Below are 26,402 nucleotides of genomic sequence, written 5' to 3'. Positions count from 1 at the left end.
ACAAGCTTATGGTTTCACTTAATTTTCCTTGGCAGTTTCTTAATCTTAGTTCCTTAACTGTCCTATGCGTTCCTAACAACTTCAAACTGATTATTCCAACTATCTATCTGACTCCATCTAACAATTCCTCTCACCCTTTCACCACACAACTCGACCAACCCACAGACTTAACCTCCCTCTTCCTTCTTGCAACTCCCAACTCTCAACTGACTTCCACACAACTCCCCCTCTATCCCTAACACTTCCTATCAGTTTCCACTGGCCAATCACATCACACTCATTTTAACCCTTTTCTTATGACCCACCTAGGAGGCAAACGCCACACTGCCCAAGTTGTTTGTTTGCTTATTTTAAACAAACTTCTGATTGTGTATTACAAAATGAGGCAAGGAAGGAGACCTAGCAGTGCAGTATAATTTTACTGTACAGAACAGAGATGAAAATGAGACCTGTTTTTCAACAATAAAAGGTCCTATCAAGGTGGGACTAATTCATTCCCAACTAGTCACAAACTGGAAAAGCAAAATGAATAGTGTACACAGACACTTAAAGGGGGGGGGGGTGATTTCTTTCTCTAATGAGCTAATCATGCCCAGACTGGATGGATGAATGATGGCATTTGGGGTACAGCCGATGTATATTTATTGAGAAGTCAGTGGTCCTCATGCATGCATGTCTTTTGCAGCATCTATATGATGCCATTGACATCAAAATGACAGTCCATTTAATCTGGGTTGACCCTTTCTGGAGGAAATACGATAAGGTTTTTAGTTTAATTCACCCAGTTTGCCATTTACCCTGTTGCAATATCTCAGTGACATGTTTCCCATTTAAGCCCCTATCTGGACGCCACTCTTGCTTTTTGATACAGAACTTTCAGCTCCTTTCAAGCCTCTGTTGAAGTCTACGTCTACTCTTCCCCGCTTGCCATTATTTCTGTCTCCCATAGAGACAGCCAGATAATAACCCATGAAAAGGGTCTACAATTCCATAACAGCTCCCTGTGAGTAGGAACAGAATTGCAAGAATACTTCAGACAATGAGTAGCTATAGAAACTTTGCCTGTCTCGCATGCATAATCAGGGGGTAGAGAGACTATTGGAGGTCATGGAACATAATCTGAAGTACCACTTTATGCTATGTTTTATCAGCTATCTCAGCATTCATCCTTATTGATTGCCATAAATGGCTTTGTTTTGCAGCTAAAACTGCCAGGTGCGGATCCTGCAAAGGCTGTGGCATATTCCATGTTTCTGCGGGTTCCCCCTCCTGAAGACAGAAGAGACAAAATAAGGCAACAATTCTTGACATCTAACTAGATTTGTTTCAATATGTAATGGACTCTGTTTTATAATGCTATGCATACAGTCAGTCATATGTTTTAGAATCGGACCCACATGGTGATATCTAATGTTAGCCATACTCAGAGTAGACCCATTGATTTAAGACCACTGATTTCAATGTGCCTACTTTGAACATTACAGTGGTGCCTCGCAAGACGAAATTAATCCGTTCTGTGAGGCTCTTCGTATAGCGGTTTTTTCGTCTTGCGAAGCAAGCCCATTGACAGCTTAGCGGCTTTTAGCAGATCAGCTGATAAGCAGCTTAGCGGCTTAGGAAAAGGGGGGGAGGGGGGAAAACCCGCAGGAACTCGCAAGACACAAGACATTTCGTCTTGCGAAGCAAGCCCATAGGGAAATTCGTTTTGCAAAGTGCCTCCAAAACGGAAAACCCTTTCGTCTAGCGGGTTTTCTGTCTTGCGAGGCGTTCGTCTTGCGGGGCACCACTGTACTTAGCTGGATATCACCCATAGGGTTTTAGATGTATGCAGATGTGAGGGTCTGTTTACATCTTACGGTGTAAATGAGTTCCCATTTCAAATTATGGGATTCCAATGGGATGTATCCAGCTAAGTCATACATTGAAATCAGTGGATCTACTTTGAGAATGACTTGGTCAGATACAGCACAATAAATACTCTGTCTCACACACTCTCCTTTCATTAGGTATATGTGAAGACTTGGGAGGGTGCAGTTCTTGGGCGAAACCCTAGCAGCACTAGGCAACCCCAAAGTCTATGTGAAACAAGGGTTTACCTGAATGTTGCCACGGAAATTTCTGATGTATTCTGGCTTTGTCTATCATAAAATCTTAACTCTAGAACACTTACCTTACATCTGAAAACTACCAGATTACTACACCAAACCAGGATAATCTGCTCCACAGGTGGGGCAAGGCTGCTGGTGTATTTTGCCCACAGAGGCTTCCCCTGTGCCCCACTTTTCTTTTTCCCAGCTCCCTCTCCTCTCTTACCTCTGGCTGCTGTGTGTCTGTATCAGTGTGTGGAAGAGTGAAGGGGGGCAGTGCATGTAAGTGCAAGCCCACTGCCCATTGCCAAATGCTGCCCTTAGCTCACCCCCGCTGCCTTCGCAAAACAATTTAAGCCCATAAGTTACAGCGCAGTGTGCAGCAGCCAAGCTTCAGAGACTCTTCCATGGGCGCTTCCAGGCTGTTGCTATTTTTGAGTGGTGTATCAGCAAAGGGCTTGTACACCTTTACCTTTTGCCCTGCTCTTTCCAGGGACAGGCCCACACTTTAAGACTCTGTGTCCAAGCGCTGTGTTTTTGTTCTTGCCCCAGAGCTTTCCCCACAAGAGCTTCTCCCTGCTCTTTAAACTGAATTGGAGCAAACAGTGATTCAGGTTTTCCATGGATTGTTGTTTGCTCCGATTCAGCTTTAAAGAGGGGGTTTTCACAGGGAAAGATTGGGAGGGGGCACTTGGACATGGAACTTTGCAGTGGAGACTGTGCCAGGAAAGGTGCCTGGATAAGGTTGAGCAATTAAAGCAGAGTTTGTTCTTGTTCAAAACAAACCTTCTCCCTAAAAAACCCCTCCCCAAAAGGATAAATGCACTGGAAAGTGAGGATAACATTTGCTAGATGCGATGCCATATAACCTCACTACAGACAAATCAAAATGACTGCTCAGTAAAAAGCTGTTGTTGTCTAGGCTCCTCACAGACTTTGTGCTAACAAATCAGGATGAATACTCAATAAACAGGTGGGCTGTGTATAAGTTCTGGTTTATATGGTTCCAATTGGTGGCTGAGGGAATAGCCACATCCCAAGGTTTTATATTTCACACAAGACTCCCCACTTGTGTCCAGTGAAAGAAACCTTTCTTGAAAAGTCCTTACCTGGCTTCCTGTTTCAGCATTTGGCAGCAGCGCTTAATGGATGAAGTTATGTTTGTCAGCAAAGAAATGAAATTCCTGTCTAACTTTAACCTGCAGTCATGAGACATCAGACCTCCACAAATCTGGTAGTGTCAAAGGAGCAACTGCTCCCTGCCCTCCATCAGCCGTGCTGTACCCAGACTGTTGAGAATTGCATAAATTCAGCCACACACCCGTGATCTTCAAATTGCAGAACACTCAGGCAAAAAATTTCTTCTTGCCTGCTCCAAAGCTTGCCTTAGCATGAACCCTAATATGCTCCTTCGCTGAAACAAAAAGGATATATATATAAACCCAAATAACCTTCCCTTCTCCTTAACATTTTTTACTTCTGTTTTTCCAAAAAAAAATTATTGGTTTTCACAACATTATAAACAAACAAACAAACAAACACATAAGACAAACAAACATAAATCATAGCCTTATTGAAAATTATTAACATTGTTAAGTGACTTCCTCGCTTCCCCTTGGTTGAATTTCATTGCATATCCTTTTAACGGTTTTCCAAATCACAGTTCTTATAAAATTTAACTTAAACATTAGCATCCTTAGATCTTCACATTATGAAATTAAACATATTAATTCATCACTTAACATAAATAAAATCCTAAGCCAATTAAGTATCTGCAAGCTGTTTTCAGTTAATTTGACTTAACATATTTAACTAAGTAATCATTAAATTTAATCCACTCTTCCTGATAGTCCTCCTCCTTCTGGTCGCAGACTAACATTTTTTACTTCTGAATCAAAATTGTATTAAAACTTAGAATCATAGAATCCTAGAGTTGGAAGAGACCACAAGGGCCATCGAGTCCAACCCCCTGCCAAGCAGGAAACACCATCAGAGCACTCCTGACATATGGTTGTCAAGCCTCTGCTTAACGACCTCCAAAGAAGGAGACTCCACCACACACCTTGGCAGCAAATTCCACTGTCGAACAGCTCTTACTGTCAGGAACTTATTTTTCTTGCAAATATATAGGGGACTTCAGCAACAATGGTGACCATCAGAGTAGCAGCCCATGTAGAAGGGTGAAGGGAGGGAATCTTTCCATTGTGATTATCTCCATAGGCAACATTTGAATGCCTTAGTTTTTCTTTTCTCTCCCCCCAGCAATGCCATCAAGCCACTTCGCTTGGATTACCCTGCATTCTTATCTCCAGACTTGAATGTTTCAGTGGCAAAGATTCATCTGGAGAAACCAAAACCTTCAGAGCACTACAAAAGCCTTCAGGAGGCTTTGCATCAGCCACCCCGAGAAAGGCAAGGACATAGGCAACAGGTTTTTTTAAAAGTATATATTAATGTATCTAACATTTGCTATACAGTGAGGGGGTGGGGAGTATTTGATCCCCTGCTAAATTTGCCCGTTTGCCCTCTGACAAAGAAATGACCAGTCCATAATTTTAATGGTAGGTTTATTGTAGCTGTGAGAGACAGAATAACAACAGGAAAACCCCCAGAAACCCAGAAGACAAAAGTCAGAGATTCATGTGCATTATAATGAGTGAAATAAGTGGTCCCTCAGCACTACATTCTGGAAATAGCCCTCCATGCAAGAGTGGAACAATCTTGGTATGGGTGCTGCTGCCATCCGAGAAGCTGAACCCTGTTAATAATAATAATAATAATAAATAATTTTTTTATATCCCGCCCTCCCCAGCCAAGACCAGGCTCAGGGCGGCTAATAACCAATAATAAAAACAAGTTGATTAAAATACAATTTTAAAAGATTAAAATACGACATTAAAACATTAGGATGTAGCCTCTTCATAGGAGGAGAAAGGAAAAAGAAAGAGGGGGAGGGAATCAAACTGATTCTGAGCCAAAGGCCAGGTGGAACAACTCTGTCTTATAGGCCCTGCGGAAAGAAATCAGATCCCGCAGGGCCCTGGTCTCATGAGACAGAGCATTCCACCAGGCCAGAGCCAGTGTTGAGAAGGCCTTGGCTCTGGTTGAGGCTAATCTAAATTCCTTAGGGCCTGGGGCCTCTAGGGTGTTGCTATATATGGACCCTAAGGTCCTCCGTGGGGCATACCAGGTGAGACGGTCCCGTAGGTACGAGGGTCCTAGGCCGTGAAGGGCTTTAAAGGTCAAAACCAGCACCTTGAACCTGACCCTGTACTCCACCGGGAGCCAGTGCAGCTTGAAAAGCACTGGGTGAATATGCTCCCACGGCAGAGACCCCGTGAGGAGCCTCGCTGCAGCATTCTGCACCCGCTGGAGTTTCTGGGACAGCTTCAAGGGCAGCCCCGCGTAGAGCGAATTACAGTAGTCAAGCCTGGAGGTGACCATCGCATGGATCACTGTGGCCAGGTCGGGGCGGGAAAGGTAAGCAAACCATGGTCAAAGGCAGCCAAGAAGCCTAGGAGAATTAATAAGCTTGCACTTAGGTCATCCTTTTTGGGCAGCCTGTGCAGTTTCTGTACCGAGGCAAGGCATTTGAAATTCGATTGTAATGGTTCCAGATAATTTCATGGAAAAGTGGCTGGCGGTGGCTGGGATTTCTGATCTGATATTATTGATCACAGCCTTTCTTTAATACATGGTAGGTTTATTTGTGAATAGCATCCTCTAACATTTTCATCTATTATCATAGTTGGAAAATACTATAGGACAGTTAATCTGAGGCTGCAAGCCTAGCCCCAGGAGCAAACCCCATTAAATCCAGTAGAATTTAGACGTGGTTGTAAATTACCAGCCGCCTTATCTATAAACAGTTAAGTAAGAGCAACCAAAAAATTGGCTTTAAAACAGATCTGTTCCAATAAACTCAGTAGTATTGGTCTACTTTCCCTCCAGGTAATAGCTTATTGCAAGATTGTGAAGTGAACTGGTAGTTGCAGTAGAGTTAAAGGGGGCTTAGTTTCAGCTATTTCAGTTTAATTTCACCATGGATTGTATAAACATGCAATGTCATTTTTTTTTGTTATCTGATGGCAAAGAAATATGCATATTGGATAGTTCAGTACTATTAAACTAATCCCCCTCCCCTTGCTCTTTAGACTGGAGAAACTGAAAACTGAATATCGGAATCTAAAAACATGGCATGAAAAGGCAGATTATTTAGATCAACTGATCTTAAAAAAGGGACCAAAAGTAAAACCAGGCCAAACAAAGGTAATTTCCTTTTCAAAGAAAGACAAATAATGTGTGACTGACTAGGGGCAAAACCTCGTGGGAAAGGCAGTTGTTTATTTTTCATTTTTGTACAAAGGGGAAGAATTATTATTTATTACGAAACCCAAAAGCAATTGCAGGCTGCTGAAATGGGAAGTAGAGGTCTTTTTTTTAAAAAAAAAGTATTAAAGGTTTTCTTGAGTTACAAAAGAACATGCAGTTTCTCTGTTTTCCTTTCATAGAATCTTTATATTTGATGTGAGACACTAATGTTATGGGCAGTATAAGGTTGGGGAAGAAGGTTGGTAGTTAGAGAAAAGGACAGAAGGGTTGTTTAGCACTTTCTCCTGCTATTTGTTGACTCGGAGATCCTGTTCACCAGCTTTTCTCCTTGTGGGCGAATAGGTACAGTACCTGAGAGGATGAGAAAAAATAGAACAGCCCTGCCACACATAGGCCTCCAGAAATCCCCTGTTAAAAGTACAGGAGACCAGTCATCTTCTGCAGTTAGCCACCCTAATTAAGAGCCTCCTCCAAAGTGCTACTTCCCTTTCCCATTGCATTTTTATAGCTTCCTATGTGGCACGACAAATCACAATTTGATTTAATTGTTAAGGCTGTTAAGTGGCAATCTTGGAAACAAGGCAGAATTCCAGTCCCAATACTAATTATCACAGGGAGGAGAATGGTCTGTACTTGAAAGCACTTTATGCCTATTTCTAACTCCTCTCCCTTCCCTATCAGGTATCTCGCTTCAAGGAAGCTGTTGGGAAAATACAACGCCCTCAAGCATCTACGGTTTATACATCCTCAGGTTTAGTGAACACTCAAATGTTTTCCTATTCATCTTGAGCGGAGACTAGAAGGGCCAGTGGGTTAATTTTCTAACCTTTACAGTGCAGCATATACAGTGGTACCTCGGGTTAAGTACTTAATTCGTTCCGGAGGTCCGTTCTTAACCTGAAACTGTTCTTAACCTGAAGCACCACTTTAGCTAATGGGGCCTCCTGCTGCTGCCGCACGGCCGCCGCGTGATTTCTGTTCTCATCCTGAAGCAAAGTTCTTAACCCGAGGTATTATTTCTGGGTTAGCAGAGTCTGTAACCTGAAGCGAATGTAACCTGAAGCGTATGTAACCCGATGTACCACTCTACTGGTATTTGCAAAAGTTCCAGCGTTCAATATTACCTTGTGTGAAAATGGGGGAGGGGGGAGAATTGCCCCATGGCTGCTGACAGAAGACGTTCAGTCCACCAAGTTCCTCCCCGGAAGTCCTGACCAATTGATTACCATATTGTCACTCAAGGTGACAGCATGGAGTGTTTGAACACTGAAAAGGGACTGCTTTTTAAAGAGGATGCCTATGAACTTCAATGCAAGTTCATGGTGCATAACCATAATGTGCATTTGCATTAAAAAAAGATCCATAAAGCATTTATCCAGCATAAGGAACTTGGTGGTCTTGCTATGCAACTAGTATTTCCTTTTTTAGTTTCTTACAATATAACTTTCTAAAAATTTCTCCCGCCACCTGCAGCTTCAGAGGTAATGTCTCAAGAAAACATAAGATCATTCGCCGGAGAAGACATGAAGGTGTGTGTTATTGATAGATTGCTTCATAAAATTACACCACTGTGGTACCCCTACAGCTAAAGAGGTTACTGTCAATCACACTCCCACATATTTTAGGAACTATAGTATATGTGCAGGGCCTTATATGTGCAGGACTATAGTGTATGTGGGGCTAAATGCATCTCTCTCTGGTCCTCAGAACTCTCAGTGCCCATTGCCCCAGACCACACCTCTCAACAGCCTGCTTGACTGCTTTTGTCTGGCTGGAATGGGCAATAATGCTTTAATGGATGGAGAGATGGGTGTGCAAAAGCTAGGGGTGTCAGAAGGCATTGTTTTCTGTCCTTCCCTGTGTTTACTGCATGCCGCGCTGTTTCTGTTCTACTGCGTTTTGTCTTCCACCCAAAACCACGTTATTTGCCCCACTGACTGTCCACTTTGGCAAAATCACCGTATTTTTCGCTCTATAGGACGCACTTTTCCCCCTCTAAAAATTAAGGGGAAATGTGTGTGCGTCCTATGCAGCGAATGCAGGCTCCTTGGCTTCAGCGATAGCAACGCGAAGCCTCCAAAGTGCAGAGGGAGCGCTCCCTCCGTGCTCCGGAGGCTACGCGTTGCTTTCGCTGAAGCTTGGAGAGCGAGAGGGGTCGGTGCGGCCTGAACCCTCTCGCTCTCCAGGCTTCAGGGATAGCCGCCTGAAGCCTTTGGAGCGCAGTGGGAACTCGCACTGCCCTCCAAAGGCTTCGGGTTCCTTCTGCTGAAGCCGAGAGACCAAGACTCCTCTGGCTTCAGCAGAGAGGGAGAGCTGTGCAGCGCCCCTTCAGCGAAGCGGGAGGGGAAATGGAAGGGGCTCCATTTCTCCTGCCACTTCGCTGAAGGAGCGCTGAGCAGAGAGGAGGAGAATTATTTTTTCTTGTTCTCCCCCTCTAAAACAAGGTGCGTCCTATGGTCGGGTGCGTCCAATAGAGCGAAAAATACGGTACGTTGAGATTCCCGCCTTGCAGGGGGTTGGACTCGATGACACTCGGATGACCTTCCATTTCTACAGTTATCTGTGATTCTATAAGTAATAATAATAATAATAATAATAATAATAATAATAATAATTTATTATTTATACCCCGCCCATCTGGCTGAGTTTCCCCAGCCACTCTGGGCGGCTCCCAATCAGTGTTAAAAACAGTACAGCATTACATATTAAAAACTTCCCTGAACAGGGCTGCCTTAAGATGTCTTCTGAATGTCAGGTAATTCTTTATCTCTTTGACATCTGGTGGGAGGGCGTTCCACAGGGCGGGTGCCACTACCGAGAAGGCCCTCTGTCTGGTTCCCTGTAGCCTCACTTCTCGCAATGAGGGAACCGCCAGAAGGCCCTCGGCGCTGGATCTCAGTGTCCGGGCTGAACGATGGGGGTGGAGATGCTCCTTCAGGTATACAGGACCGAGGCCGTTTAGGGCTTTAAAGGTCAGCACCAACACTTTGAATCGTGCTCGGAAACGTACTGGGAAACGTACTCGGAAACGTACTGGGAAAAGTACTGTAATTAATTACGTAAATTGCCTACGCGGTGTTGGCATTGCGTTATTCCACTCCATTTCAGTGCAAAAGGATCACAGTGCAAACATGGGGGGAAGTAACATAACCAGTTATGTATTGTTTATGGGCTGAAGGCAACAACAGTAGCAAATACCAGTTGCATTTGCTGAACTGTTTTCTGTTCCGCACTTGGAACTGTTGAGGAAACATCAGCCATTCCCATTTGTGTTTTCATTTGAGTTCTCCAACACTCTGGTGGAAACTTTGTACTTTGGTATGGCTGGAAAATTGCTTCTGCCTACTTCGGCCTCTTGCTTGTCCCACTATAGGCTTGCAGCCCTCAGGTGTTTGCCTATAGGGCCCTTGAGGCTCCCCACCTTTGAACTATAGAAATAGCAGCAACACCTGAAATAGGTAAAATGCTGGAATGAGGCTCTTGTGGTAGGTTAGGCTTTTAAAACCACCTGTCCCTTTTTAAATGAATATTCACTACACCACCAGAAGGGTAGGTCTTAAATAGTATCAGAATTGTAATTTTCTTTTAATTTGTGAAATAATTCCTCTTCCTACTGGTCAGGGGTTTTTTTTGGTTTTTTTGCTGGTATATTTAAATTAGCCTATAAATCACATTACTGAGTAGGCGTTGTTGTAGCCTAACAACATGTAATGACAGCCAGCTGCACATTCAGAAATAAGACATGATTGACTGTATCACTTCAGACTGGACAAAGGATAAAATGCCCCTAACTTTAGAAAATTCTCTCTGCATGTAGAAAATTAGTACAACCGGGAGAGAGGTTCCACCCCACCTTGCTCCCTGATGGTTATTTTTCTACATTCAGGGAGTTGTGGAAGCATTGAAGCAATAGTCTCCCTTCTTGCAGTCTTAAAATGGTAAATCCCGTAAAGAGCTCTGTCATGTGATACTGCTTGCTATGTAGATTTCTTTATTTTCCTTGAAATTTCTATTCCTTTCTTCAAATGTCTGTGTAATACTTGCTGTACATGCCCAGAGTTTTTATGATACTGTTCTAACTTCATCTGTCTCCTTTCATACACATCAAGGGTACCATATCCTATTCTGTTGTACTGAACTGTTCAGAAAATTCCTAGCATTAAAGAAGCATGAAATAATTACTAGCATTCCCTACTTAGTTACTCTCTCTTTGTATTAATTCAACCATGAAATGCCAATTTGATGGAGCCCTGAGTCTTGCCAAGTAGTGTTGAGGAGTCGACATCGATCTGTCTGAAGAGACAATGGAGTGCGCTTTTAGGGGTGAAGTCAAACCGCTGGAGAATCACAGCACCTGCAGTGGTTGCAGAGACCAGTAACTCGTAACTGCTACCTCCGGCATTGCTTTTGCTGCATCAGCAGCACCAGAGTGACTTCCTTGGGGGGCAAGCCTGAGCAGTGTGTGTGGAGGTCCTGGCCTGCGCAGATGACCACCTCCTGTGGTCTCACTGATGTGGTCCAAAAGAAAGCAGAGCAATATGTTTGGCACCAGACTGACTGCAGGAGTTGCTGGAAGGAGGTGTACAAGGTGCCATCCAACCATAGCTGTCAACTGTCCCTTATTTGGCGGGAAAGTCTCTTATCCCAGCGCTGTGTCCTGCTGCTGTCCCTTATTGATGATGTCCCTTAAATTTCCCAGGTTTCAAAGGAAGCAGCTCCTCTCCCTCCCTCCCTGCTGGCCAGGGAGGAGGGAGGCTCCAACTGTGTTGCTTGGCTGCGTTGCTCACCCAATAAGGAGTCTAAGAACAACTGGGAGGTGGAGCTTGCATGCCTTGTGCCGATCAAATCGGCCACGTTGCCTGGGGACTTGTCGTTGCTCAGCGCTTCCCAGCAGAGAGGTGACGGTGGTTTTCCTTGCTGCATCCCCTTTGCCGGGTTGCTGCGCTGTGGGAACCACCACTTGAGGCTTCGTTTGACTGCTGGCTGGGCTTTCTGCCTTTGGCTTGGAGGGGCTCAGAAGTTGAACATACCTGTGTTCAGAAAATCCCTTATTTTGGCTGCTGATCCCTTATTTTCTTCTTTTTTTATATATAATTTTTATTAACTGGCCAATCACATCAAATTAAATCACATCATATAAATTCCGAATTACAAAGCCAATTTTTTAAATTTTGTTGGGGGAACCCATACTTCAAGATCCAAAGGGGAATTCAGATCATCTTCTTATTACTGCGTTAATGTCCAAATCAGTCCCAATCAGTCCAAACAAAGTTCATAATTCTATCCAGTCTTATCTTGGTGTTGCCACATCATATCTTGTTCGTATAATTTCTCTTTTTCCTTTATGATCTCTTCTGTTAGTCTCCTTAAGCCGATAGCAAGTATAATAATCCTGTGTGGATTTCCCGTTCCTCCACTAAGTCCAGATGGTTTCCATATATCTCCTTTGTAGATAACATCACTTTTTCCATCGTAAATTTTGGCATTTGTCGCTCTTAAGTCCCACCGAGGAGTTGATTCACGATATGTAAACAACTCTATTTCTCTCTTTCTCCTCCCAGACCCAAGAGCTCCCACAATGCCTCACAAAATGGCGACGGTATTTTTTTCTAAATGCGACACTCCAAAACTCTTAGCTTTCCAGCTTCATCTTGAAACATTGCTTTGGATCGAAAGTTTATCTCCACACAGCCTTAAATCCACAGCTTAAGTCCTTAATTTCTGACTCATTAGGGGAGGGGATTCTTGTTAAATCACATAAAAAGGTAGAGGCAGGTTCCCCCCCCCCTCAGTCATTTATCATACCGTATCTTCACGTTCTTCTTGTATTTTATTGTTGTCTTGTTATCAGAGATCTCTTCTGTCAGCAGTATTTACTCCCCTTTTTCCTTGATGTATGTGCAATTAATCACGTCCGAATTGTTTCTTTTAAAGATCATTGCAACCAGCGGCGCGAATCGGGGACGGCGTCGAGGAGTGCCGAAAATCCCACAGGAGGGCTTTGTGCCTAGTGCCCCCACCCCCACAAATTCGGGGGTGGTATAGGGCACAGCAGGCAAGGGCCGTCCCCCCCATAATCCTGGGGGGGGGGGGGTTAAGGAGGCTAATTACCCCCATCATAGCCTCCAAATTACCTCGTGTGGGTCGGAGAGATGTTATTGTTAGCCATCTTCCGATGCGCCACCTAGTGGCCCCCCGATCCCTTATTTTCAAGGCTGCTGGTCCCTTATTTTCAAATCTGTAAGTTCACAGCTATGCATCCAAACATCTCAGGGACTCCACTCCGGATTTGTGTAGGGTTTACTCCTTAGCATTTTCTTCTCCTGCAGATATACCGCAAGACAGTAGATACAGATTTTCCCTCTGGGTTTACTCCCAAAGTCTTTTTCATAGAATCATAGAATTGTAGAGTTGGAAGGGATCCTGAGGACCATCTAGTCCAACCCCTTGCAATGCAGAAATATGTAGCTGTCCAAAGAAGGATTGAACCTGCAACCTTGGCATTATCAGCACCATGTTCTAAGCAACTGAACTCTTCTGCATGAATGAGTATGGCCACAAGGCAGCGGAGGTCTAGGATCAGAATTGTCCTTCTCCTGGATGGGCTACCTTCCCAGGTTGTCAAGCCCCTTCTGTCCCTCACTTCCCCCAACAACACGTGCAGAAGCCACCTTCTTGGACTCACTATTGGTCTTGTATGCTCAGTCTGCCAGAGCCTGTATTCGCATGCAGGAGACCCATTGGCTCCCCTCACTTGATTTAGCCGGCCAGTCGAAGCCGTTTGCAGGATGTGGCTGATTTTGCATGCTGACTGCTTGTAGGGGCCACAGGTGAGAACTGAGTGCAGGGTGGGAACCAAAGGTGGGCATACCACCCAAGAAGGAGCACAATGTGTCCCCTTCCAGAGGTACGAGCCATATACCCCAAGAAGTGTATACAGTGGTACCTCGGGTTAAGAACTTAATTCGTTCCGGAGGTCCGTACTTAACCTGAAACTGTTCTTAACCTGAAGCATCACTTTAGCTAATGGGGCCTCCTGCTGCTGCCGCTGCGCCGCCGGAGCACAATTTCTGTTCTCATCCTGAAGCAAAGTTCTTAACCCGAGGTATTATTTCTGGGTTAGCGGAGTCTGTAACCTGAAGCGTATGTAACCTGAAGCATATGTAACCCAAGGTACCCCTGTATTTCACTGAAATTAAGACCAGTAGTTATAAAAAGACTACATTTTATTACACTAGTGTTGGTGATGATTATTGTCATTTGCAGAAATGGACAAGTCAACTGTCTACTCTCTCAGCACGACCTTCTGGACCTGTGCCATCCCGCAGAAACTTATTTTCATCAGAACAGATTCCTCAACCTGCTGAAACAACCCCACCGGTCCCAGCGCTGACTGTAACCCCTAACCCTACGAGTTCTCCAGTATCTTCAGATGGAGAGAACATGAAAGACACGGTTGTTAGAGAACAAGTTCATCCTGACTCTTCAGATGGAGAGAATATGAAGGACATAGTTGTAAGAGAAAGACTTCATCCTGCGTCTGAAACCTCTCTATCAAGTTCCGTTGGAAGCGCAGCAAAAACGTCTGAGGCTAGGGATTCAGAAAGCCTTGCTTCTTTAGGTCCTGAGAGGAAAGTGACAGAAGAGGAAATACCTGTCATAGTCAAAAAACCACCTATTAAAGAATATCTGCCAGTACCAATACAGGTAGCTGATGGTGATATGTAACATATTGTTTCACTTTCCCCTCCCCAGGGGATAATGTGGGTTATTCAGCTTTCTCCTTCTCTAATGGGCAAGCTGTTTGGAGCTTTGAGGTTACCATTCTTGCTCTTTTGAAGCCATAGCATATACAGTGGTATCTTGGGTTAAGTACTTAATTCGTTCCAGAGGTATGTTCTTAACCTGAAACTGCTGCCGCGCCGCCGGAGCAGAATTTCTGTTCTCATCCTGAAGCAAAGTTCTTAACCTGAAGCACTTTTTCTGGGTTAGCGGAGTCGGTAACCTGAAGTGTATGTAACCCGAGGTACCACTGTAATTAATACAGTGGTGCCCCGCAAGACGAACGCCTCGCAAGACGGAAAACCCGCTAGACGAAAGGGTTTTCCGTTTTGGAGGCGCTTCGCAAAACGAATTTCCCTATGGGCTTGCTTCGCAAGACGAAAATGTCTTGCGAGTTCGTGCAGGGTTTTTTCCCTTCCCCCCCCCCTTTTCCTAAGCTCTAAGCCGCTTATCAGCTGATCCGCTAAAAGCCGCTAAACCGCTAATAGCGCTAATCCGCTAAGCTGTCAATGGGCTTGCTTCGCAAGACGAAAAAACCGCTATATGAAGAGCCTCACGGAACGGAATAATTTCGTCTTGCGAGGCACCACTGTAGATGCGTTCTTACAGTGGGGTCAAGGGTAGCAACTGTAATGATGATCCAGCTGTGCCACATCAGACTTTTACTGTAAATATGCTGTACACTAAGGGATTCTCCAGACAAACTGTTTGTTGCTACAGTGGTACCTCTGGTTGCGAATGGGATCTGTTCCGGAGCCCTGTTCGCAACCTGAAAGGAACGCAACCCGAGTCTGCACATGCGCAGGTCGCGATTCGCTGCTTCTGCGCATGCGCGTGACATCATTTTTCGCATCTGCGTGAGAGGCGAAAGCCGGAAGTAACCCTTTCCGGTACTTCCAGGTCACCGCGGGACGCAACCTGAAGCAAACGTAACATGAGGTATGACTATTCATCTGGATTTGCTTGCAGAATACTTAAGCGGTGATTAGACTATAGACGCTTTCAGGCTTTTTCAGTCACATACCAGTGCAAATTCTGATTGTGTACTTGGGGTGTCTTGAGCAACAAAGCCCACATCCCCACAAAGATAATACTTTTTGCAGTAAGGAAATTGACAGAAAAGTAACTGGAAAATGTGGGCAGCACTTGCTTTGACACAGCATTGTCTAGCCTCCCTGCAAACAAATCAGGATAAATGCTCAATAAACAGGTCATCTGTAAGTGCCCTGACTCAGGTCTTCACTGAGAATTTGTTCCGATTTTTTTGAGAGGGTTATTTGACAATGAGCATTCATCCTGATTTACTTGTGGTGTTTACGTGTCTTCCTGTTAACCACCCATTCATCCCACCCTTTGCAGTGAATTTCCACTTTCCAAACAGCAAAATGTCCAATTGGCAGGAAGATTTGATAAAGTAGAACCTTTCGAGCCTGTGAAAATGGAAATTTGCTCCATTCTGACCAACTTTGCACGGTGATGTTCTACCTAGCCGCACTCTGCCAACAGACGTTCTTTTGCACACTCATTTTGCATTCTTATTGTTACAGTGATTTATACGATTGAATAACTATTTTTTTTCTTCTTGATGTATCACCTCTGAAATTACAAAGGAATCACAGCCTAAGTCTGAAGTTTCTGTGAGTGTCTCACCTCAGTTTGTGGCACCTCCTAGACCATCAGGTAAATTGACAAAACTTTTCGAATAGTAATCATCAGCTTCCAGGTGGTTGGGTTCTATATAAAATAAAGCAAAACATGATATGCCAAGGACCAAAAGGGGAAAAAAGGCTTTTCACAAGTTCACAACCTACTTTTAAAACCTCGCTTGGCCTGGTGCTTGGGTTCAAGAAACAGAAAGAATATCGCCTGTAGGAAGCCAACAAACTTTTGTTAAATATGTATACTGTGTGTTGTCTCTATGACCATATTTACGCAAAAAACTCAACAGTTGTCTAATGGGCAAACCTCAACAACTCTGAGCAAAGTGTGAAGCTTTGTCCCCAAGGAACAACTTCTGGCAAGAAAAAGAAAAAGATTAACAAATAAACTAACACTAGGCTGAGGAGAAAAGAACAAGGGAGCTCTGGTAAATGTGACTGTCAACCCAGGGCGGTTCCACTATGAAATTAATGAAGCTTAATTCTAGAGAACTACATTCCACATTGCTTAAAAAATGTGGGTCTAGTGGGTCTTTTGTTGTGTATATTTCAACAATCCCAAAGTTTGAGAGTCAGTAGCACAGATGTTGTAAAGGTGTGGTGGTCTGTTGTGGAACAGTCCCACTGAATAAGATAACAGTGGTTACCCAAACCTCATTGCTGGTTGTGAAGGGTCCCCCATGACAGTTCAAGCTTCAGGGCCCCCAAGATGTTAAGTCCACCACTGCTGTTGACAAAGGCAGGAGCGAACTGCATCATAAGAACTTCCTCCTGCCTTCATCCTGCACTTTGAACCAGCACCCAACCTGAGAGCAGTGCAATGCCAGTGAGTAACTTATACTTAAGTTAGGTACCAGCTGTACTTTTCAAAGCATGGGTTATGAATGTGGCTAATTACAATGATTAGTTTGCTTTAAATAAGGATTCCTTGTTTAAACATGGCACCCGGCTAATAAGACTCTTCAAAAGTGAAACTGAACTTGGCAGAAATATTTTCCCTGACCATGTGAGAAGCACTTAAGACTAGTGGCTGGGAAAACCCAGACAGCCAGATGGGCTGGGGTATAAATAAATATAACAACTACTACTGCTGCTACTACTACTGCTACTAGCACTTTCCTCAGACTTATTGAGGCTCATCAGTACAGTGGCACCTCGGGTTTAAGTACTTAATTCGTTCTGGAGGTACGTACTTAACCTGAAACTGTTCTTAACCTGAAGCAATATTTCTGGGTTAGCGGAGTCTGTAATCTGAAGCGTATGTAATCTGAAGCGTATGTAACCCGAGGTGCCACTATAGGGCTAACCAGTGGTTCTCAAACTTTTTTCTTTGGGCCACACTTACAGAACAAAAATTTGCTTGCTCCACACCATTTTATATTGATGAGAAATACATTTGAAAGCAAAAAGAAATGACTTGATTCTGATAAGCTATCTGGATTGGAATGGACACTGAAATATTTAAATGTTTCTTTGATTATCCTTGAATGTTCCTGCTACAATTGCCATCCTAACCATGCCACACCTTTGAGAACCACTGAGCTAATCCATGATTTAATGTTACATTCAAACACAGCCGATATTTCCATTTCTCCTGTCTTTCTTTCCCAGAGGTAGGATTGCTGATCTCCCATCCTTTGGATCGGGAACCATTAGAGGCAGAAAAGGTGTTTCCATAAGACTATGCAGAATTGCAGGATTCTTTTATAGTTGACACCTCTGCAGTAAGAAGAAACTGATAATCAGGGAACTCTCAGGACAGGACTAATTATACAGAAAGCATATATAGGAAGTTCTACAGGGGTATTGGAAGAGAATAGCAAGTTGGTAGTCTTGCTTTTGCTATCAAGCCAAAGTAAAGAGATTGGATGTTTGTGCGCTAACTGCTACAAAGTGTTTAGAAGTTGTTCCTTGAAAAAGAAAGGGGTTGCCTTAGTCAGAGGCCAAAATATATTGCAGTTATACATATTGGCAAAACCTATTTGGTGTTTTGCAACTTTCTGACTAGTTGCAGGACCTTAGCCAGACCTAGCAGAGTAAACACAGAATCCACGGAAGCAATTGGCGACTTGACTGCAGACAGGATAGACGAAGCAGGAACCAGGAACTTGTAGTTAGGTGTTTATTATATACAGTGGACTATTTACAGGAACAGAACACGGATCTTTTGCTAGCTCTCTCTGACACAACTCACAACACCTACACTGACACACAGAACTCTAAACCTCTGAACACTGAACTAACACACTCCAGTTAGTAGGTCATTAATTATCACTCCCTTGAGAGAGCTTGACCAATCATGGAGCTGTCTCCATGCCTCTGTTATCACCAGGCAAACTTACTCCTTCAGATTGCCTTCTGGCTGTCTGCCAAACCTTAATTGACTCTGTGTGAGTAGCTGCACATACACAGTTTCCCAACAATACATAATTTCCTCATATAGAGGTAGCCATAATTGTGTCCTCTACCTTGTGTTGAACTACATATCCCATTACCCTGGCCATTGGCTATGCTGGCCAAGGGCTAGGGATGGGCATATCTGTTAATCTAGACTTCTCTCAGTTTCTCATTCTTCTAATCCTAAATTCAGCTTTCCACATTTCCACATCATTTTGCAGATTTTTTTTAGTCCGCACAAGAACTCATTAGCATTTCAGAGAGAATTTCTAATATACACATTTTTACGAAGCATATTTCCCTTAAATGTTTCTATTTTCCCTGTTTTTTACATTATTTTCACTAATATGTGCACCATTATTATTATTATTATTATTATTATTATTATTATATTATCCCACTCTGCTCTCTGTGGTCATTTATGGAAGTGACAGTGTCTTTACTGAATTCCATGATAAAATAACTCATTGCTCAAATGATTTGGTCTATTTTGCTGGGGAGTGTTGTGCATTATTAATTTACACTGAGTAAAATTAAATACCAGATTTCACAACTAAAAATTTGTTGCTCTTCCATTTGTTGCTCTTTAATATTTTATTTTTCTTGCTGATCCATCCTAGATTCAGTTGTTGAACCAGTACAGCAATTGCCTTGGAAATCTATGGTAAGGAATAACTCGTTAAGCACTGCTCCGATAGCATATAATACAGTTAAGTGGATTTGGTGATGTCCGTGTAGTGATGGCAGCATCATGCAATGTTTCTTATCTACCTCATTAGTTCATGATCTGTTGCAGAAAACAGCACGAGGAGTTGGTACAATCTTTCTATCATTCCCTGCATCTGATTCTATATTCACTTGCCAGGGATAGTTAGTACCTCTTTGAAAAGACATTTTGGATTCATTTGGAAAACGTTTTGTGCTGACACATGTGTCACTTTCTTGTCCTCCTCCTTGTTATTACAACCCTGGTTTTTCTGCTTTAAAAGAGAACAGGTAGATGGGGGGTATATATTTATGGGTGGTCTTTGAGCACTGGAGTCTCTCGCTATTGCCACATTGTTAATTCCTTTAGTTAATTTTGTTTGGTGGAGAAGAGGCTTGTTTATGAATTTCAGCATTCTGATCTACAGTCCTGATTTCCACCTTTCCCCTACCTTTTTTCTTAGCAAAGCCCCTTCAAGGTTTGGCTGGATATGACATTTCCCATGGGGAACTCAGCTGAGTAGTTCAGCTGATCCCAGGGAGCTTGCTCTCATCACAGGTCAGCTATTAGGTCAGGGGTAGGCAACCTAAAGGGACGTGGGTGTCGCTGTGGGTTAAATCACAGAGCCTAGGATTTGCCGATCAGAAAGTCGGCGGTTCGAATCCCCACGACGGGGTGAGCTCCTGTTGCTCGGTCCCTGCTCCTGCCAACCTAGCAGTTCGAAAGCACATCAAAGTGCAAGTAGATAAATAGGGACTGCTCTGGCGGGAAGGTAAACGGCATTTCCGTGTGCTGCTCTGGTTCGCCAGAAGCGGCTTAGTCATGGTGGCCACATGACCCGGAAGCTGTCTGCGGACAAACACCGGCTCGGCTAATAATAATAATAATAATTTATTATTTATACCCTGCCCATCTGGCTGGGCTTCCCCAGCCATAGAGCGAGATGAGCACGCAACCCCAGAGTCGGTCACGACTGGACCTAATGGTCAGGGGTCCCTTTACCTTTTTGGGCAACCTAAGGCCTGGGGGCCGGATGCAGCCCAATCGCCTTCTCAATCCGGCCCGCGGACGGTCCAGGAATCAGCATGTTTTTACATGAGTAGCATGTGTGTTTTTATTTTAAATGCATCTCTGGGTTATTTGTGGGGCCTGCCTGGTGTTTTTACAAGAGTAACGTGTGTGTTTTTATTTAAAATGCATTTCTGGGTTATTTGTGAGGCATAGGAATTTGTTCATTTAATTTTTTTTTCAAAATATAGTCTGGCCCACCACATGGTCTGAGGGACAGTGGACCGGCCCCCTGCTGAAAAAGGTTGCTGACCCCTGTGTTAGGTACAAGCAACAAAGCTCCTTTGCCCCTGCACAATCAGGGTGCACATTAAGGCTCCCAATTATGCATTGACAGCTGTGTCTCCACCTGCCCCTCACCTTAATGGGTGTAATTTGGGGAAAACCACATAGTTGGAGACCCTTTGGGGAAAGGGGTTTACATTTTCCCCTCCCACTTCCACCTTCCAGGCTAATTCTGTTTCTGTGTGGAAAACAATCAGTTCAGACTGGGAGGCCTGGTTTGCACACAAAGCCATGGTTTGTTAAACTATGGTTTATTAAACCATGGTTTGTCTGATGGCCTGAACCCTGCCCACTGGCTTCAACTCTGGTTGTTTACTGCCAAGAAACTACAGTCTGAAGCCATGATTTGTTATAGCCTTATGAACCTAGGTTTGTTTAACTTTGACTTGGTTGTACATGCAAAACTAGCATGCAGACTTCCTTAAGCACAGTTTGCTTGCCACCAGCCTAGATGGCCAGACTGCAATTTTATGTGCACACCTTTGAACGTACATCCTATTGAATTCACAAAGAACTAGTTCTGAGTAAACATGCAATAACACTGTGCAGTAGAAATACCTTCACATACACCTTCTAAACTCATTTTTCTGTGCACAGCCTATTAGCTTAGTGCTGTGGCTGGCTTTTGTCTTGTGCCTGGGGATGGTGGCTGTTGGACATTCAGCAGTAATAGCAGATGATGTCAGCACTGATCAGGACTGGCTTGTGTCACCAATACTGTGGGAGGAATCGTGAATTCCTGTGACCCACGCATGTGGGGTAAATAGCAAAAGAATCAGCTGGGTGCCTGGATTCAAAACATGGGGCTAAATCACTCTCCAGCAAGAGAAAGCCCTCAGTAGCAGAGTTTAAACTCACAAAGTCAAGCAGTTAGGAATGTAGGCTGTTAAACCTTTTGCATATCCCATTTAGTTTGCTAGCAAAGCACTCTTCTCTTTCCGCCCTCTGGCAGTGAACAGACCACACCATTAGTAAGTTTGAATGCTTTACTTACAAATTCCCAAGGTCTGATTTATGCGTTATTCCATGCAGCAGCAAGAACAACGCGGGTAAAAAGTATTGGGTAGAAAATACAGAGATAGCTTCAAACACGTGCTTGTAAGCTTGGAGCAAAGCTTAAAGACATCCTTCTTTGTAGGTTACATAGTGAGAAGAGAGTGACAACAGAAAGAGAAGGCATGATCTAGCTGAGTCTAGGTATCTAATTCTGTGGTCTTAACCCCTTCATTCACTAACTAGCAGCCAGACATAGTTATGTTTGACTGCAATTTCTCCCAGATATAACATCATCATAGGATAGCACTTGTGCAGCTGCCATTCCCCATCCAACGGCCTCTGATGCTTATCTGCTCGCATGCATATGACTGCCCAGCTGAAAATATAACCTGTCTCCTTTATTCCCTGACTTCACAAATAAGAAATAATGTTTATATTGGTAGGAAATATACTGTATTACTAATGTATTATTTATATGCATTTTTCCTATTTATACTCTTCATTTTGTTGTATTATCATAAACATCTGACCAATAAAATTTATTCATTTGAAAGCCTTTTGTTAAAAAACCTGTTCCCAAGACCTGGGGGGGGGGGGGGAGAGATGAGCACAGTACCCAACTGCAGAGGAATTTCCAAAACCAACATAACTCCTCTGTTCATCTTGCAGCTTTCAAAATTTCATAATTATGCCCTCTCTCCCTTTTTTAAATTACAGTTCCAGGAAGCGGTTTTTTGTGGAAACAAGTTTGAACCATTCTTGAGAAGTGTCAGTAAAGTACAGCCTCCGCCACCTATTTTTGGCAAAGGAGATGTCGGCCCTTTAGAAAAAACGTACCCATCTGATGCTAACAAAGAACGAGAAGACCAAGATCCACCTGATGGGATGTCATTGACAAAAGTGACAAGTGGTCTGGACACTAAATTAATCAAGAGCAGCGGGGAGCTTTCTATACTAAGGCTTATAGAAAGAAAAATGGATTTAGAAGAGGAGGATCAAAAACGTGGCATGCAGGATGAAAAGGCCTCGGAGCCACTCGCTGTGACATCGGGTTCTTCTGAAAAGACACTAGAAGATAAACTAGCAGAACAAGCAGAAATAAAACAGGTTGAGATTTCCTTTGAGAAGTCTCTTGAAGACGTACTTGCTGATAAACTTGTAAAAGTCGTAGCAGTGTCGTCGATTTTAAGCAAAAACCTTGAAAACATCGTTGCAGAGGGACTCTCAGAAGCAAAGCTGTCTGAAACGCTGGAAGATAGCAGTTTGCCAGGGGATAATAAATGTCTACCTGAGGAAAGAAAGATGTCTGGAGAGAAGGTTGCAGAACCAGATGTAACAAAACTAACAGCTGCTGTAAGTCAAAATTTGCAGGCTCATCTTATAGACAAATTGTGTGAAGAGGGGATAATCACAGATACAGATCTACCTGAAAAAGACCAGATAGTTTCTTTTCCAATTACTGCTGATTTGCTCAAGAGGAGGAAAAGCTTATCCAGGGAAAGCATGTCACAAACTGAAATAACAACACTAAAATCACTAAGTGAACATCCATCAAGAACCACTTTCAAAGCTGAATCCGTACAGCATAGTAAAGAAAGTAGTAAGGAAACTATTAAAGAAAGCAGTAAAGAAAGCGAGTTAGTAGTTACAGGGACAGGTTTATCTGAAAGCAAAATAGATGGCGATAGAGAGGCTGCCTCATATCCTAAAACTGACAGTAGTTCAGTCGAACAAACAAATGAGAAGACAGACTTAAGAAAAGAACCCTCTAAACAGTCACTGGAAATCATTAGAGTAATGTTACCTGTGAACACAGACACAGATAACATTAAGCAGCGACTTTCCATTCATGATGCTCTCCTAGAAAAAATTTTAAAAGCAGAAATAAGAAGTTTGAAATCACTTTTAAGCAAAGAACACCGAGATCACTTTAAAGATCAACTTTCAGCGGCTGGATTAAAGGGAGAAGACTTGAAAACAGTGTGCCGGAAGTTGTCCTTGGCTGTGAAAGGAGATGACAGTGTTACACCAGAGAAGGCTGCGCTGCAAGAATGGCAGGATTCTTCTAGCGAGGGCCTTGCTAAAGAGACATTGGCGGTAAATGAAAGTATTCAAAATCTCTTTGAAGTGCTTTCAGAAGACGAAATTGCCAACCTAAAGAATGCATTGAACAAAAAGATTCAAGACCATCTTTCAGACAGACTTTCAAAAATAGGCATGATCACAGAGAGTGAGTTAAAGAGAATACTTGGAAACTTGTTTCCAGTAGTGGAAAAACTAGCAAAGAGTGATGAAGGCTCAGACGAGCAAAGCACACAACTAGATACTCAAAGCCTGCATGACAGGTTTTCGGAGGAAGAACTACAAAATCTAAAGTCTCTCTTGAGCAGACTTCTAAATGAAGGCCACCGAGACAAACTTTCAGATTCAGAAGTACAAGGTTTAACATCAGTTTTAGAGAAAAGCTTTGAGGATCTCCCCATACAAAACAGTTCTGAAACTGGGATAAGCCAAGAAGTTGAGATAAAGGATGAATGCCGTACTATATCTCTGCCAGATGTTGAGGAAAGTCAGAGAGTTAGTAAGACAGATGTCTCTGAGAGAGGAAAAGTTCCTTCAAAGGAAAGTCTTCATAAAATTTCAACAGCGGGTGAAAAACACAAAATAGAAAGAGAAGCTGTAAACCTTTCTGTAACAAGTCTTTTGGAAGTAGAAACAAGGAGCCAAGAAACTCAGACGATGGGTCAGCCCAAAAAAGTGAAACATAAAAAAGAAAGTCACAGGTTGCCGAAGTACAATGATAATCTGATCATACCAAATATAACGAGAACAACATTTGATGTAGGATTAAAAAGCAAGTCACCTGAGGAAACTTCAAAGAGAATCTCTGAACCATTTGCCACATCTTTTTTGAGTGCGCGTGATATTGGCATCCAAAGTGAAGCGAAAAATTATTTCTGCAGCAAGCCCCACAGTTTTATTTCCAAGCCTCCCTTTCCGGTGAACCCTCAGACATTTCTCTTTTTGCATTCAGAATCTGAGGAAGATGCAAAGCCAGCAGTTAAACACCACCAGAAGGCAAAAAGGAAGAAATCTGACATAAAGAAGGATAGTGGGTCACACCAGGTGCAGCATGCATCGATGAGTACCCAAACCAGGAGAGAAAGGGTGCCTACTGGAAGCACCTCTAAGGAGATTTTAAAAGAAAAATCCAAAAGGCACCCATCAGTTTCTCCAAAATTGAGCGCCACCGAAAACAGGAAGGATTCCAAAGCAACAGCATCCCCCAGCGGTACACGAAGGGAAAGCTTGAAGCAGAAATCCGAGAAGAAGCGAGATACGGAGGCTAAGACCAAAAAATCACTCACCAAGACTGCTGTCCCGTCTGATCCACAGCTACAAAACCATTCCAAAAATATTTCGGAAAAATCATCTGGAACTAAAATACCAGCTCCTGGGCGTACAAAAGGAAGCACATTGGTAAGAAAGTTATTGACTCTGTACTTGAAGACCACAAATATTATTTCTGAAGGCAGCACATCTAGGACAATATATGCTTTAATGCATTTATTTTTTCCAAACAGAGCAGATCAGAGCCATGGAACTAGCGTTGCAAATTAAAATCAAAGCTCAACATCTTGGAAAAACAGACTTCAAAACAGGGCCTCCTGTATTAAAGACTTTAATGCCAGGTGATTTGACTACACCCATGAGCCCAGTAAACCCAGTGCTTACTGGTTGCTCACACAGCCAGCCTGCTGATTGCACTAAGCAATGTTCCTTGGACCATGTAAATGATGGTTTTCAGAGACTGTACTGTTTTTCAGGAGTAGCAGTTGGGGTGAGAGAGTTTTTTAACCCTTCTCTCCCTTGCCACAGTCCTGATAAAAGTCCCTACCCCACCCTGCATACAAAAAGCCCCTGCTATTTGGCCTGGGATGGAAGCTGTCAGTAGGAACTTCTCGGAAGAGGAGGATTTTCATCAGGACCACAGCATGTGCGAGAAGGGCTTAAACCGTTTCCCTGCACAGCGGTTGCAGTCCTAATCAGTTGCTGTATCAGAATAGCACCACACCAAGCAAAGCATTCAGTGTACTGTGGTACCTTGGGTTACATAGGCTTCAGGTTACAGACTCCGCTAACCCAGAAATAGTACCTCGGGTTAAGAACTTTGCTTCAGGATGAGAACAGAAATCGTGCGGCAGCAGCGGGAGGCCCCATTAGCTAAAGTGTAGCTTCAGGTTAAGAACAGTTTCAGGTTAAAAACGGATCTCCGGAACGAATTAAGTACTTAACCAGAGGTACCACTGTAATGTGAAGCTTGGCCATTTCTGCCCTTCTAAACCTGACACAGAGTACATACACATCCTTGGCCCCACGTTACCCTTAGCACCATACTTCTTCTTTTTTACTGCTTCTCAGCACACGGCATTCGTTCCTTAAATGTTATTCCTTTGTTTGCAACAATATGTATAAGCCACCCACTTACAAAATTGAGGTGGTGTACAGCAATATGTCAGGGACGCAGGTGGCGCTGTGGGTTAAAGCCTCAGCGCCTAGGGCTTGCCGATCGAAAGGTCGGCGGTTCAAATCCCTGCGGCGGGGTGCGCTCCCGCTGCTCGGTCCCAGCGCCTGCCAACCTAGCAGTTCGAAAGCACCTCCGGGTGCAAGTAGATAAATAGGGACCGCTTACCAGCGGGAAGGTAAACGGCGTTTCCGTGTGCGGCTCTGGCTCGCCAGAGCAGCGATGTCACGCTGGCCACGTGACCCGGAAGTGTCTCCGGACAGCGCTGGCCCCTGGCCTCTTAAGTGAGATGGGCGCACAACCCCAGAGTCTGTCAAGACTGGCCCGTACGGGCAGGGGTACCTTTACCTTTACCTTTTACAGCAATATGTAAATAAAAGGGACGTGGGACGTGGGTGGCGCTGTGGGTTAAACCACAGAGCCTAGGACTTGCTGATCAGAAGGTTGGCAGTTCGAATCCCTGTGACGGGGTGAGCTCCCGTTCCTCGGTCCCAGCTCCTGCCAACCTAGCAGTTCAAAAGCACGTCAAAGTGCAAGTAGATAAATAGGTACCGCTCCGGCGGGAA

General features: G+C 43.7%; 1 protein-coding gene across 1 annotated transcript in view; it reads left to right on the top strand.

Annotated features, from left to right (window-relative positions):
- The window catches only part of C2CD6 (C2 calcium dependent domain containing 6), a 38,320-nt gene that overhangs the window by 9,682 nt on the left and 2,236 nt on the right, over positions 1 to 26,402 (top strand). The window contains exons 8-16 of the mRNA XM_079989724.1: positions 1,203 to 1,315; positions 4,350 to 4,499; positions 6,242 to 6,356; positions 7,101 to 7,170; positions 7,893 to 7,948; positions 13,686 to 14,126; positions 15,812 to 15,881; positions 18,877 to 18,920; positions 22,029 to 24,791. Coding sequence (XP_079845850.1) covers positions 1,203 to 1,315; positions 4,350 to 4,499; positions 6,242 to 6,356; positions 7,101 to 7,170; positions 7,893 to 7,948; positions 13,686 to 14,126; positions 15,812 to 15,881; positions 18,877 to 18,920; positions 22,029 to 24,791 — 3,822 coding nt within the window. The remainder of the gene's footprint in view (positions 1 to 1,202; positions 1,316 to 4,349; positions 4,500 to 6,241; positions 6,357 to 7,100; positions 7,171 to 7,892; positions 7,949 to 13,685; positions 14,127 to 15,811; positions 15,882 to 18,876; positions 18,921 to 22,028; positions 24,792 to 26,402) is intronic.

This window comes from Podarcis cretensis (genome assembly GCF_951804945.1).
Source record: "Podarcis cretensis genome assembly, chromosome: 1".
Taxonomy (NCBI): Eukaryota; Metazoa; Chordata; class Lepidosauria; order Squamata; family Lacertidae; genus Podarcis; species Podarcis cretensis.
Note: the sequence above shows the minus strand (reverse complement) of the source record. Positions and strands in the feature narration are given on the sequence as shown.